This window comes from Hyla sarda, chromosome 11, assembly GCF_029499605.1.
Source record: "Hyla sarda isolate aHylSar1 chromosome 11, aHylSar1.hap1, whole genome shotgun sequence".
Lineage (NCBI taxonomy): Eukaryota > Metazoa > Chordata > Amphibia > Anura > Hylidae > Hyla > Hyla sarda.
In genome coordinates, this window is record NC_079199.1 from 100,595,575 (window position 1) to 100,611,386 (window position 15,812).

Here is a 15,812-nt window from a genome sequence, read left to right on the forward strand (position 1 = left end):
CCACAATATTAGGCAGCTCCCCCCCCACAATATTAGGCAGCTCCCCCCAACAATATTAGGCAGCTCCCCTCACAATATTAGGCAGCTCCCCCCCACAATATTAGGCAGCTACCCCCCCCCACAATATTAGGCAGCTCCCCCATATTTGTAGGCAGCCCCCCCCCCACAATATTAGGCAGCTCCCCCCCAACAATATTAGGCAGCTCCACCCCAAACAATATTAGGCAGCTCCCCCCACAATATTAGGCAGCTCCCCCCCACAATATTAGGCAGCTCCCCCCCACAATATTAGGCAGCTCCCCCACATTTGTAGGCAGCTCCCCCCCCCCACAATATTAGGCAGCTCCCCCCCAACAATATTAGGCAGCTCCCCCCCAACAATATTAGGCAGCTCCCCCCCCCCATTTGTAGGCAGCTCCCCCCAACAATATTAGGCAGCTCCCCCCCACAATATTAGGCAGCTCCCCCCCCACCCCACATTTGTAGGCAGCTGCCCCCCAACAATATTAGGCAGCTCCCCCACAATAGTAGGCAGCTTCCCCCCACCCCACAGACATACAGCTTCCAGCCATATACAGTGTATGTCTGTACTGCTGTCCCCACAGTGTTCCGGTCACCGCTCCTCCGGCCCGGGGTCACATCTACTGCTATGGCCCATGGACCATAGCAGTAGGTGCCGGGACCGGAGGAGCTGTGACCGGAACACTGAAGAAGATGACGCGGTCACTTACCAGGCCCCGGCCAGCGCGCGTTCTCCTGCGACGATCCTGCGGTCCTCCTGCGTCTCTATGGTTGTCAGTGACATCCCGTGCGTACGACCATAGAGGCGGAGAAACGAAGGACCGCAGGAGGACGCCGGGGAATGGTGAGTGACCGCCGGACATCCTTGTGTCCCGAAAAGATCTTTCGGGACACAGGGATGTCCGGGATAGGATTAGGAATACTTCTTTTTATGTGCCCGGGCCGGCTCCCGTGTGTGGCTGCAGGCGGGGGCCGGCCAGAGCATATAAAACCTAATACTGTATACTAAAAACCAGGGGGCCTCCAGCTGTTGTGAAACTACAACTCCCAGCATGCCCTGACAGACTTTGCCGGTCCGGGCATGCTGGGAGTTGTAGTTTCACAACAGCTGGAGGCCCCCTGGTTTTTAGTATACAGTATTAGTTTTTATATGCTCTGGTTGGCCCCCGCCTGCAGCCACACACGGGAGCCGGCCCGGGCACATAAAAAGAAGTATTCCTAATCCTATCCCGGAGACCGCGCCCCCCCAGATGTTGCGGCCGGTGCGGCCGGCCCCCCCTGCACCCCCCACGAGTGCCTCTGCCACTGGCAGTGTTTGCAACTTGTGCTGTGGGCGGGCAGGGGAGGTGGCTCATTATCGGCACATTTTTTGTTGTTTCGGCATTTCCCCGAAACAGCTATTTTCGGCCAATATGTATCGGCCACCGATATATTGGTGCATCCCTAATACATACACACATACATACATATACATACACATACAGATACATACATATACATACACACACATACACATACATACACACACAGATACATACATAAACATACACACATACATACATACACATACAGATACATACATACACACACAGATACATACCTATACATACACATACATACATATACATACACACACAGATACATACATACACACACAGATACATACATACACATACATACATACACACACAGATACATACATACACATACAGATACATACATACACACACAGATACATACATACACATACAGATACATACATACACACACAGATACATACCTATACATACACATACATACATATACATACACACACAGATACATACATACACATATATACACACATTGTGAAGGTTCTGCAGACGAGCGCCGATCAGTGAGATTAGTGTTCGTCGTCCTGAGCAAATTTTTAGGGGCCCTAATTCCCCACTTAGTTGTGAAGAGTCAGCCAGATTGTCCTTTTTGGCCTTGAAGACTGACTTGGCGGCAATAGTGGAGCCCCCCCAGAAGAAGGTCCTGATAGTGGGAGGCGTCTGCAGTCTTATCAGGTGCAGATTTTTGACCATAACCCCAGGAAGGTCTCTAAATACACTGCTCAAAAAATAAAGTGAACCCTGTGATAACACATCCTAGATCTGAATGAACTAATCGTAGGAAATACTTTCCTCTTTACATAGTTGAATGCGCTGACAACAAAATCACCAAAAATTATCAATGGAAATCCTAGAGGTCTGGATATGGAGTCACACTCAAAATCACAGAGGAAAACCTCACTACAGGCTGATCCAACTTTATGTAATGTCCTTAATACAAGTCCCAATGAGGCTCAGTAGTGTGTGTGGCCTCCACGTGCCCGTATGACCTCCCTACAACGCCTGGGCATGCTCCTGATGAGGTGGGGGATGGTCTCCTGAGGGATGTTCTCCCAGACCTGGACTAAAGCATCCACCAACTCCTGGACAGTCTGTGGTGGATGGAGCGAGACGTCCCAGATGTGCTCAATCGGATTCAGGGGAACGGGCGGCAAGTCCATAGCATCAATGCCTTCCTCTTGTAGGAACTGCTGACACACTCCAGCCACATGAGGTCTAGCATTGTCTTGTATTAGGAGGAACCCAGGGCCAACCGCACCAGCATATGGTCTCACAAGGGGTCTGAGGATCTCATCTCGGAACGGAATGGCAGTCAGGCTACCGCTGGCAAGAACATGGAGGGCTGTGCGGCCCCAAAAAGAAATGTCACCCCACACCATTACTGACCCACCACCAAACCGGTCATACTGGAGGTTGTTGCAGGCAGCAGAACGTTCTCCACGGTGTCTCCAGACTCTGTCATGTCTGTCACATGTGCTCAGTGTGAACCTGCTTTAATCTGTGAAGCCAGTGCTCCAGTGAAAATTTGCCAATTTTCATGTTCTCTGGCAAATGCCAAACGTCCTGCACGGTGTTGGGTTGTAAGCACAACCCCCACCTGTGGACGTCGGGCCCTCATACCACCCTCTTTGGGTCTGTTTCTGACCGTTTGAGTGGACACATGCACATTTGTGGCCTGCTGGAGGTCATTTTGCAGGGCTCTGGCAGTGCTCCTCCTTGCACAAAGGTGCAGGTAGTGGTCCTGCTGCTGGGTTGTTTCCCTCCTACGGCCTCCTCCATGTCTCCTGATGTACTGTCCTGTCTCCTGGTAGCGCCTCCATGCTCTGGACACTACGCTGACAGACACAGCAAACCTTGCCACAGCTCGCATTGATGTGCCATCCTGGATGAGCTGCACTACCTGAGCCACTTGTGTGGGTTGTAGACTCCGTCTCATGCTACCACTAGAGTGAAAGCACCGCCAGCATTCAAAAGTGACCAAAAATCAGCCAGGAAGCATAGGAACTGAGAAGTGGTCTGTGGTCACCACCTACAGAACCACTCCTTTATTGGGGGTGTCCTGCTAATTGCCTATAATTTCCACCTGTTGTCTGTTCCATGTGAAATTGATTGTCAATCAGTGTTCTTCCTGAGTGGACAGTGGGATTTCACACAAGTGTCAGTGACTTGGAGTTACATTGTGTTGTTTAAGTGTTCCCTATATTTTTTTGGGCAGTGTTTGGGGCAGGAGGGTCTCTGTCACCGCACACGAGTTTGACATGAGGAACTGTAATAGAGCGGGAAAACCTGCATAGGCGGAAACAGAGACAAATAGTTCAGAGGCGCAAAACAAAAAGCATGGCTGTGCCCCGGAATGTCATGTCAGGAGGCTGGTGCCCAAAAATGTCCGCAACTATCCTGTTACAGATCTGAAGTATAATGAAGGTTACAGAGTAGTATTGGGTCCTAAAATGTTGGTCTGAGGTAATAGCGGTCACCTTAGAATTCTTGTTACCTGAGGTAGTTGTGATATAGCAGCGCCCTCTGGTGTTAGTCTGAGGTAATAGCAGACACAGCAGAATTCTCCAACGTTTATCTGAGGTATTTGTGATATAGCAGCGCCCTCTGGTGTTAGTCTGAGGTAATAGCAGACACAGCAGAATTCTCCAACGTTTATCTGAGGTATTTGTGGTATAGCAGCGCCCTCTGGTGTTGGTCTGAGGTAATAGCAGACACAGCAGAATTCTCCAACGTTTATCTGAGGTATTTGTGGGTATAGCAGCGCCCTCTGGTGTTGGTCTGAGGTAATGGCAGGTCACATTATGTTTACCTGAGGTATATGTGGTATAGCAGCGTCCTCTTGTGTTTTCCTGGGGCAACAGCAGTCACAACAGAATTTCCCAGTGTTTATCTGAGGTATTTGTGATATAGCAGCGTCCTCTGGTGTTGGTCTAAGGTAATAGCGGTCACAACAGAAATTTTGTGTTTAGCTGAGGTATTCGTGGTATAACAGCGCCCTCTGGTGTTAGTCAGAGGTAATAGCAGTCAAAACAGAATGCTCCAGTGTTTATCTGAGGCAGTGTTTCCCAACCAGGGTGCCTCCAGCTGTTGAAAAACTGCAACTCTCAGCATGCCCGGACAGCCAAAGGCTGGGAGGTGAAGTTTTGAAACAGCTGGAGGCACTCTGGTTGGGAAACACTGATCTGAGGTATTTGTGGGACAGCATCGCCATCTGGTGTTTATCAGAGGTAAAAGCAGTCACAACAGAATTCTCTAGTGTTTATCTGAAGTATTTGTGGTGTAACAGCGCCATCTGGTGTTCGTCTAAGGTAATGACAGTCACGTTTCCTGCCTTGAGTGGAGCTCCAGTCTGCAGCCAGACACTTGTTTTGGTCGCACACTGATGACGTCACCCACGTCGCAAGTATGCTGGGAATTGTAGTTTCACCTCTCTAGGCGCTGCAATATTAGATTCTAGTCGCATGCTGTTCACGTCACCTTCACCTCTGTAGGCGCTGCAGACCTAGGGTCTGGTCGCGAACCGATGACGTCACCTGAGGCGTGAGAATGACTAGAATCCCAGCAGTGAGGACTGGCACTTGTATCAGCCATTCAGCACTGTGTATGTGTCTATGACCAGGGTGCCTCCAGCTGTTGCAAAGCTACAACTGAGCCAAAGGCTGTCCGGGCATGCTGGGAGTTGTAGTTTTGCAACAGCTGCAGGAAGCCTGTTTGGGCAACACTGGTGGATAGAATTCCAGGACTGCAGTGTAGACTGACACACTTATATAATAAACCATGTTAGGTGGCATCATACTACTGCGGCCATTCAGGGTGTGTGGAAAGCTGAGGCGATGAGAAGCGTCACATGTCACCCATAGCTTGTATTGTGGGTAATTCACGCTGTACGGGCGGCCTGGCCATGAAGGGGTTAAGGGGCGGTGATGTCAGCGGGTGTCCCCATGATGGAGGAGGAGGGCGGCTTCTGTATTGTTGATCCCGGTTGCCATGGGAGACGTTGACAAAGCAAGATGATCTCCTTCCAAGAAACTCAATAGGGCTCAGCCATAGAGGCCACGAGACGTGAGCGGCGGCGGCCAGGACTCTAGGATCCCACAGGTATGTGGACCCCCAGGATATATACCGCCATGTACACACAATAATGGGGCTCCATCACACCCATACCCTCCTCCCTGGTGGCTCACAGTGATATGATGGCACCGGCTGTGGGGTTATTCAGAATCTTGGGATAATGTGTCTGTATGGCACTATGATTTATTGGCACTGTGTGACGGTAATTCTTGGCACTGTTTGGCGGGATTACCGTATGACGTTATTACTTGGCACTGTGTGGCGGTATTATTTGGCTCTGTATGGCAGTATTAGTGTATGGTGGTATTACTTGGCACTGTGTGGTGGTATTATTTGGCTCTGAATGGCAGTATTACTGTATGGTGGTATTACTTGGCACTGTGTGGTGGTATTATTTGGCTCTGAATGGCAGTATTACTGTATGGTGGTATTACTTGGCACTGTGTGGTGGTATTATTTGGCTCTGAATGGCAGTATTACTGTATGGTGGTATTACATGGCACTGTGTGGCAGTATTTGTGTATGGTTTTATTACTTGGCACTGTGTGGTGCAATTACTTGGAATTGTGTGGCAGTATTACTTGGCACTGTATGGTGGTATTACTTGGCACTGTATGGTTGTATTACATGGCACTGTATAGCAGTATTACTTGACATGGTATGGGGGCACTACTAGGCACTGTGTAGGGTATTACTTGGTACTGTATGATGCTATTATTTGGCACTGTATGGCGGTATTACTTGGCAATACAGAATATTACTAATATAATAAACATGTCCTGTGTAAGAATTTACTAAATGTTTATGAAAGATGTGCGCTCCTCATATCGGGCACTTTTATATTTGCACATTGTATGGCAGTATTACTTGGCACTGTATGGCGGTATTACTTGGCACTGTATGGCGGTATTACTTGGCAATATAGAATATTACTAATATAATAAACATGTCGTGTGCAAGAATTACGAATTGTTTAGGAACCATTCGCTCCTCATATCGGGCTCTTATATTACTTGGCACTGTATTGCAGTATTAGGGCACTTATGTTTGGCACTGTATGGCGGCATTGTACTCGGCAATAGAGAATATCAGTAAAATTGCACCCAAGAAAAATAATAAGCATTTACAAAGCATTTTGGAAAGACGTGCGCTCCTTGTATTGGGCATTTAGTACACTATTATGTATATGTTACTTATGTAGGCACTATAGAGCATTGTGAAGTGGGTACTGTACGGGGCTTTTACTTGGCACTGTATGGTGGCATTAATGTTTGGTGTTGATATTGATACCGTATGGGCACTGTAATGTTAAAGGGGTACTCTGCTGGAAACCTTTTTTTTTTGTAAATTAACTGGTGCCAGAAAGTTAAACAGATTTGTAAATTACTTCTATTAAAAAATCTTAATCCTTCCAGTATTTATCAGCTGCTGTATGCTCCACAGGAAGTTCTTTTCTTTTTAAATTTCCTTTCTGTCTGACCACCGTCCATTTTAGGAACTGTCCAGAGCAGGAGATAAATCCCCATAGCAAACCTATCCTGCTCTTGACAGTTACTGAGACAGACAGAGGTGTCAGCAGAGAGCACTGTGGTCAGACAGAAAAGAAATTCAAAGAGAAAAGAACTTCCTATGGAGCATACAGCAGCTGATAAGTACTGGAAGGATTAAGATTATTTTTTTTATAGAAGTAAATTACAAATCTGTTTATCTTTCTGTCATCAGTTGATTTAACAAAAAAAAGTTTTCCGGTGGAGTACCCCTTTAAGGAGTGGCTCTGGTTATGCCTCGAATGTGAGTGACTGTCGCTGTCCAAATTATTGTCGACACAAGGAATAAAGAAAGACCAGACCAAAGTTTGGTACAGAGCTGGGAGCGCACACTGGGTGAGGAGTTCCTTTATTTTGGGGAACACAACTGTTATATAGGGTTATCAAAAGGGGGAGGTTATTTACCATATCAAAATCATCCTCTTATATTTTGATTGGTTAACTGAATATATACATTCATGTAGGGCATTTATCAATCATAGTCATGCGAACGCTGGAGCCGGCGCCGGGAGCTCGTGATGTCATAGTCCCGCCCCCTTTTTGACTTCACGCCCTGCCCCCTCAATGCAAGTCTATGTCCAATTTGCTTTTTTCCTCCTTTTTGGTTTAGTTCCAATACACACAAAGGGAATAAACATGTGTATAGCAAAACATGTGTTACTGCAATCCTTTCCTGTGAGGAATACTCCAGGGGTGCCAAGATTTACGGCCATGACTGTATATAAGGCTCATGTGTATGAGGGTCATTTTTTGCGCCCCGATCTGTAGTTTTTAACAGTGCCATTTTTGTTTTGCTTTTTATTTATTTTATTTTTTATTAAATTCGGGAGTTACAGTTAGTTACTTACTACAACTCCCAGCATGCCCTGATACAGCCTGTGGCTCAGCAGCTGCCCCAAAGAAAACTACAACTCCCAGCATGTTGAACTATATAGTAGTATATAGTATGGGTCAGTGTTTCCCAACCAGGGGTGCCTCCAGCTGTTGCAAAACTACAACACCCAGCATGTTGGACTATATAGTAGTGTATAGTATAGGTCAGTGTTTCACAACCAGGGGTGCCTCCAGCTGTTGTAAAACTACAACTCCCACCATGTTGGACTATATAGCAGTATATAGTATAGGTCAGTGTTTCCCAACCAGGGGTGCCTCCAGCTGTTACAAAACTACAACTCCCAGCATGTTGGACTATATAGCAGTATATAGTATAGGTCAGTGTTTCACAACCAGGGGTGCCTCCAGCTGTTGCAAAACTACAACACCCAGCATGTTGGACTATATAGCAGTATATAGTATAGGTCAGTGTTTCCCAACCAGAGGTACCTCCAGCTGTTGCAAAACTACAACTCCCAGCATGTTGGACTATATAGTAGTATATAGTATAGGTCAGTGTTTCACAACCAGGGGTGCCTCCAGCTGTTGCAAAACTACAACACCCAGCATGTTGGACTATATAGTAGTATATGGTATAGGTCAGTGTTTCCCAACCAGGGTGCTTCCAGCTGTTGCAAAACTACAACTCCCAGCATGTTGGACTATATAGTAGTATATAGTATAGGTCAGTGTTTCCCAACCAGGGGTGCCTCCAGCTGTTGCAAAACTACAACTCCCAGCATGTTGGACTATATAGTAGTATAGGTCAGTGTTTCCGAACCAGGGGTGCCTTCAGCTGTTGTAAAACTACAACTCCCAGCATGTTGGACTATATAGTATAGGTCAGTGTTTCCCAACCAGGGGTGCCTCCAGCTGTTGCAAAACTACAACTCCCAGCATGTTGGACTATATAGTAGTAAATAGTATAGGTCAGTGTTTCCCAACCAGGGGTGCCCGCAGCTGTTGCTAAATTACAACTCCCAGCATGTTGGACTATATAGTAGTATATAGTATAGGTCAGTGTTTCCGAACCAGGGGTGCCTCCAGCTGTTGTAAAACTACAACTCCCAGCATGTTGGACTATATAGTATAGGTCAGTGTTTCCCAACCAGGGGTGCCTCCAGCTGTAGCAAAACTACAACTCCCAGCATGTTGGACTATATAGTAGTATATAGTATAGGTCAGTGTTTCCCAACCAGGGGTGCCTCCAGCTGTTTTAGAACTACAACTCCCAGCATGTTGGACTATATAGTAGTATATAGTATAGGTCAGTGTTTCCCAACCAGGGGTGCCCGCAGCTGTTGCAAAATTACAACTCCCAGCATGTTGGACTATATAGTAGTATATAGTATAGGTCAGTGTTTCCCAACCAGGGGTGCCTCCAGCTGTTGCAAAACTACAACTCCCAGCATGCCCGGACAGCCGTTGGCTGTCCGGGCATGCTGGGAGTTGTAGTTTTGCAATAGCTGGAGGCGCTCTGGTTGGGAAACACTGGTGTAGGATATGCTGCAACATTTCGGGAGTTGGAGGATTGGTTGGTTAAATAGCGGCCATTGCATTGCCGGTATTTTTTATGTAAAAATACCATCAGGGTGGCCAAAATACCGTCCAGGTGGTGACCCTAGTTGTTAGGTGTGTTCTCCTTTGTACTGTATGTGGATAATATTATATTATAAAGGCACTATATAGCAGTTTTTACTACTTGCCACAGGTACGGTATTATTTTAACAATGGAGGAAAGCTGACTGTCACGGCTGACCCTCTTTCTCTTTGTCTCACACTTCAGACATCAGTCATGGCTTCCGGTGATTTGCCGGCAGAGCGGCCGAACCCAGAAGACTCTGGACCCCCCGATCCTCGACCCGTGAAGAAGAAAAAGAAGAAGGTGAAAGAGGAGATGAAGACGTCTGGAGATGAAAACGAGAAGAAGGACCAGGACTCCTCCAGCTCTCAGGCCGAGATAGAACAATTGACCAAGACTGGACACAAGGCCCTGATGTCTCGGGACCTGCAGGCGGCCATGTCCTGCTTCAAGAGAGCGTTCCTGCTGTCCCTCAGCACCAAGCAGAAGGCCGTCCAGCGGGCCTGTGCCTTTAATGTCGGGGCCGTATACATAGAGACTGGCAAACCAGAGAAGGGGCTAGAGTTCCTTCTAAAGTCCCAACCAAAGGACGAAGACGGACAAGAACCCAGTGGAGACCTTTACTTCAACCTTGGCACGGCCTACGAATCCTTACAAGATCTACCGAGGGCCCTGGAACACTTCAGGAAGGCGGTGCTCCTCTACAAGCCCGCCCAGCTGGGGAGCGAGGCCGACGCCCACATGAAGATGGGGCACTGCTACGTGGCCATGAAGGACAAGGCCCGGGCCGCCCAATGCTTCCAAGATGCCGCAGATGCCTACCTAGAGGTTCAGAGGATGGATATGGCTGCTACAGCCCTCAACGAGGCCGCCAACTACATCCTGCAGAGCCAGAGCTACGACTCGGGACACGTCCTCCAGATACTGAATGAGGCCCGGATGGTGTGTGGGCACGTGACCCGAAGAGACCTGCTGGGTACGAGGATTATAAGATCATACACCATCATGTCCTCATGGGTTATACAACATCCATATAGTGATATAAGCCATGCTGTTATATACTGTGTATATATATATATATATATATATATGGTCAGTACTTTCCTCAGGGAGAGGACACCTCTTCAGGTGTAACGGAGATTCAGGTTAGGCCAATTAGCACTCCGCAGGCATTCTGTGTAGGGGAATATGCAGCTCATTACACCATCTTTTCAGGTAGTGTTCCCTGGTATCAGCTTGGCTCCTGTTAAGAAATATAAAAAGCTGATCGGGATTTATGCCAAGCCAGACTACTCCCCAAAAGGGAAGTTTCTACCCATCTGCAGACAGCTGTTTCGGGGTGTTTGCCCCTCGTCAGTACAGAGCAGGGTGATCTGGCTTGACTGTAGTGAGAGGCCTGAGGCTTCTGCTCTGTACTGACTAGGGGCAAACACCCCAAAACAGCTGTCTGCAGTTGGGTAGAAACTTCCCTTTTGGGGAGTAGTCTGGCTTGGCATAAATCCCGATCAGCTTTTTATATTCCTTAACAGGAGCCAAGCTGATACCAGGGAACATTACCTGAAAAGGTGGTGTAATGAGCTGCTTTGCATATTCCCCTACTCTACTATGTACAGCTGGTATAAGTTATGTATCTCCTGTATATAGTGATATGGACCATGCTGGTATAACCTGGGTATATACTGTATATAATTATATATGTACAGCTGGTATAAGTTATATATCTCCTGTATATAGTGATATGGACCATGCTGGTATAACCTGGGTATATACTGTATATAATTATATATGTACAGCTGGTATAAGTTATATATCTCCTGTATATAGTGATATGGACCATGCTGGTATAACCTGGTATATACTGTATATAATATATATGCACAGCTGGTATAAGTTATATATCTCCTGTATATAGTGATATGGACCATGCTGGTATAACCTGGTATATACTGTATATAATTATATATGTACCGCTGGTATAAGTTATATATCTCCTGTATATAGTGATATGGACCATGCTGGTATAACCTGGGTATATACTGTATATAATTATATATGTACAGCTGGTATAAGTTATATATCTCCTGTATATAGTGATATGGACCATGCTGGTATAACCTGGTATATACTGTATATAATATATATGTACAGCTGGTATAAGTTATATATATCTCCTGTATATAGTGATATGGACCATGCTGGTATAACCTGGTATATACTGTATATAATTATATATGTACAGCTGGTATAAGTTATATATATCTCCTGTATATATAGTGATATGGACCATGCTGGTATAACCTGGTATATACTGTATATAATTATATATGTACAGCTGGTATAAGTTATATATCTCCTGTATATAGTGATATGGACCATGCTGGTATAACCTGGGTATATACTGTATATAATTATATATGTACAGCTGGTATAAGTTATATATCTCCTGTATATAGTGATATGGACCATGCTGGTATATACTGTATATAATTATATATGTACAGCTGGTATAAGTTATATATCTCCTGTATATAGTGATATGGACCATGCTGGTATAACCTGGGTATATACTGTATATAATTATATATGTACAGCTGGTATAAGTTATATATCTCCTGTATATAGTGATATGGACCATGCTGGTATAACCTGGTATATACTGTATATAATATATATGTACAGCTGGTATAAGTTATATATCTCCTGTATATAGTGATATGGACCATGCTGGTATAACCTGGGTATATGCTGTATATAATATATATGTACAGCTGGTATAAGTTATATATCTCCTGTATATAGTGATATGGACCATGCTGGTATAACCTGGTATATACTGTATATAATATATATGTACAGCTGGTATAAGTTACATATCTCCTGTATATAGTGATATGGACCATGCTGGTATAACCTGGTATATACTGTATATAATTATATATGTACAGCTGGTATAAGTTATATATCTCCTGTATATAGTGATATGGACCATGCTGGTATAACCTGGTATATACTGTATATAATATATATGTACAGCTGGTATAAGTTATATATCTCCTGTATATAGTGATATGGACCATGTATAACCTGGTATATACTGTATATAATATATATGTACAGCTGGTATAAGTTATATATCTCCTGTATATAGTGATATGGACCATGCTGGTATAACCTGGTATATACTGTATATAATATATATGTACAGCTGGTATAAGTTACATATCTCCTGTATATAGTGATATGGACCGTGCTGGTATAACCTGGGTATATACTGTATATAATATATATGTACAGCTGGTATAAGTTATATATCTCCTGTATATAGTGATATGGACCATGCTGGTATAACCTGGTATATACTGTATATAATTATATATGTACAGCTGGTATAAGTTATATATTTCCTGTATATAGTGATATGGACCATGCTGGTATAACCTGGGTATATACTGTATATAATTATATATGTACAGCTGGTATAAGTTATATCTCCTGTTTATAGTGATATGGACCATGCTGGTATAACCTGGTATATACTGTATATAATATATATGTACAGCTGGTATAAGTTATATATCTCCTGTATATAGTGATATGGACCATGCTGGTATAACCTGGTATATACTGTATATAATTATATATATGTACAGCTGGTATAAGTTATATATCTTCTGTATATAGTGATATGGACCATGCTGGTATAACCTGGTATATACTGTATATAATATATATGTACAGCTGGTATAAGTTATATATCTTCTGTATATAGTGATATGGACCATGCTGGTATAACCTGGGTATATACTGTATATAATTATATATGCACAGCTGGTATAAGTTATATATCTCCTGTATATAGTGATATGGACCATGCTGGTATAACCTGGTATATACTGTATATAATATATATATGTACAACTGGTATAAGTTATATATCTCCTGTATATAGTGATATGGACCATGCTGGTATAACCTGGTATATACTGTATATAATATATATATGTACAGCTGATATAAGTTATATATCTCCTGTATATAGTGATATGGACCATGCGGGTATAACCTGGGTATATACTGTATATAATTATATATGCACAGCTGGTATAAGTTATATATACTGTATATAGTGATATGGACCATGCTGGTATAACCTGGGTATATACTGTATATAATATATATGTACAGCTGGTATAAGTTATATATCTCCTGTATATAGTGATATGGACTATGCCGGTATAACCTGGGTATATACTGTATATAATATATATGTACAGCTGGTATAAGTTATATATCTCCTGTATATAGTGATATGGACCATGCTGGTATAACCTGGTATATACTGTATATAATTATATATGTACAGCTGGTAGAAGTTATATATCTCCTGTATATAGTTAATAGGACCATGTTGGTATAACCTGGGTATATACTGTGTATAATTATATATGTACAGCTGGTATAAGTTATATATCTCCTGTATATAGTGATATGGACCATGCTGGTATATACTGTATATAATTATACATGTACAGCTGGTATAAGTTATATATCTCCTGTATATAGTGATATGGACCATGCTGGTATAACGTGGTATATACTGTATATAATTATATATGCACAGCTGGTATAAGTTATATATCTCCTGTATATAGTGATATGGACCATGCTGGTATAACCTGGTATATACTGTATATAATTATATGTACAGCTGGTATAAGTTATATATACTGTATATAGTGATATGGACCATGCGGGCATAACCTGGTATATACTGTATATAATATATATGTACAGCTGGTATAAGTTATATATCTCCTGTATATAGTGATATGGACCATGCTGGTATAACCTGGGTATATACTGTATATAATATATATATGCACAGCTGGTATAAGTTATATATCTCCTGTATATAATGATATGGACCATGCTGGTATATCCTGGTATATACTGTATATAATATATATGTACAGCTGGTATAAGTTATATATACTGTATATAGTGATATGGACCATGTTGGTTTAACCTGGTATATACTGTATATAATTATATGTACAGCTGGTATAAGTTATATATACTGTATATAGTGATATGGACCATGCGGGTATAACCTGGGTATATACTGTATATAATATATATGTACAGCTGGTATAAGTTATATATCTCCTGTATATAGTAATATGGACCATGCTGGTATATACTGTATATAATATATATGCACAGCTGGTATAAGTTATATATACTGTATATAGTGATATGGACCATGCGGGTATAACCTGGGGGTCTTCTCTGTTTTGTAGCTAAGCTGTACAATGACATTGGTCTGAGTTATGCGCAGCTGAAGATCTTCCCCCTGGCTGTGGAATGTTTCGGGATGGCGCTGCCGCTCTGTCAGGAGGATGAGGCGCTCGGACATAAGGAGGCGGTGGTCCTCCAGAACCTGGGGGCCGCATACAACACACTGGAGCAGTACGAGGAGGGGCTGGACTATCACAGGAGGGCGGCATCCTTACACAGTATGCGCCATTCTTAATATGTGGGTAGATGAGCTCAGATACTGGACGGGATTTACAGGCAACTTTTATTGAATGTTTAAAATGTGAAATAGTCTGAAAAACATGTCCGTCCGATCACTTACTGCGCCACTTTATTAGGTACACCTGTTCAGTTGTTTGTTAACACAAATAGCTAATCAACCAATCACATGGCAGGAGCTTAACCTCTTCAGGACATAGGGCGTATGGATACGCCCTGCATCCCGAGTCCTTAAGGACCGGAGCCGGATGCCTGCTGAAATCGTTCAGCAGGCATCCCGGCATATCGCCCAGGGGGGTCATTATGTCCCCCCATGTCGGCGATCGCCGCAGATCGCTGGACAATTCAGTCCAGCGATCTGCGGCGATTCCGGGTCAATCGGGTCTCCAGTGACCCGATGACCCGGAATTACTGGCTGTTCGGGACCGTCTCTGACGGCCCCGAACAGCCAGAGCCTGCAGGGGTGAGGTGGCACTGGTGCCACCTCACGATCGCCCTGATTCGTCGGCCGGATTACCGGCCGACCAATCAGGGCGCCTGCTGCGGGTGTCACTCCCGCACCCGCTCCGCCCCTCTTCTGGAGGACGTGAGCGGGTGCGGGACGTGCACCCCGGGTGCTGGGGACCCCGATCCCCGGCGCCCCTGTTGGGATCGGGGCCCCAGGAGCAGCTGCGGCGGCGGGACTGACCTGCAGCGTCTGGATCGTTGGAGGTGAGTGACAGCCTCCTGCTGTTGCTTAGCAACAGCTCCTAGCATGCAAAAAGGGCATGCTGGGAGCTGTAGTTATGCAACAGCAGGAGGCAGACCACC

The 15,812-nt window shown here is 44.3% G+C and overlaps 1 protein-coding gene across 8 annotated transcripts in view; it reads left to right on the forward strand.

Annotated features, from left to right (window-relative positions):
• Window positions 1–15,812, forward strand: part of TTC24 (tetratricopeptide repeat domain 24) — a 66,728-nt gene that overhangs the window by 23,173 nt on the left and 27,743 nt on the right. For 4 of the 8 annotated variants that reach the window (XM_056546613.1, XM_056546616.1, XM_056546611.1 and 1 more), the window contains 2 exons: window positions 9,672–10,443; window positions 14,768–14,983. In XM_056546613.1, the coding sequence (XP_056402588.1) occupies window positions 9,681–10,443; window positions 14,768–14,983 (979 nt within the window). In that variant the 5' untranslated portion in view covers window positions 9,672–9,680. The other 4 variants (XM_056546615.1, XM_056546617.1, XM_056546609.1 and 1 more) reach the window with 4 other exon arrangements.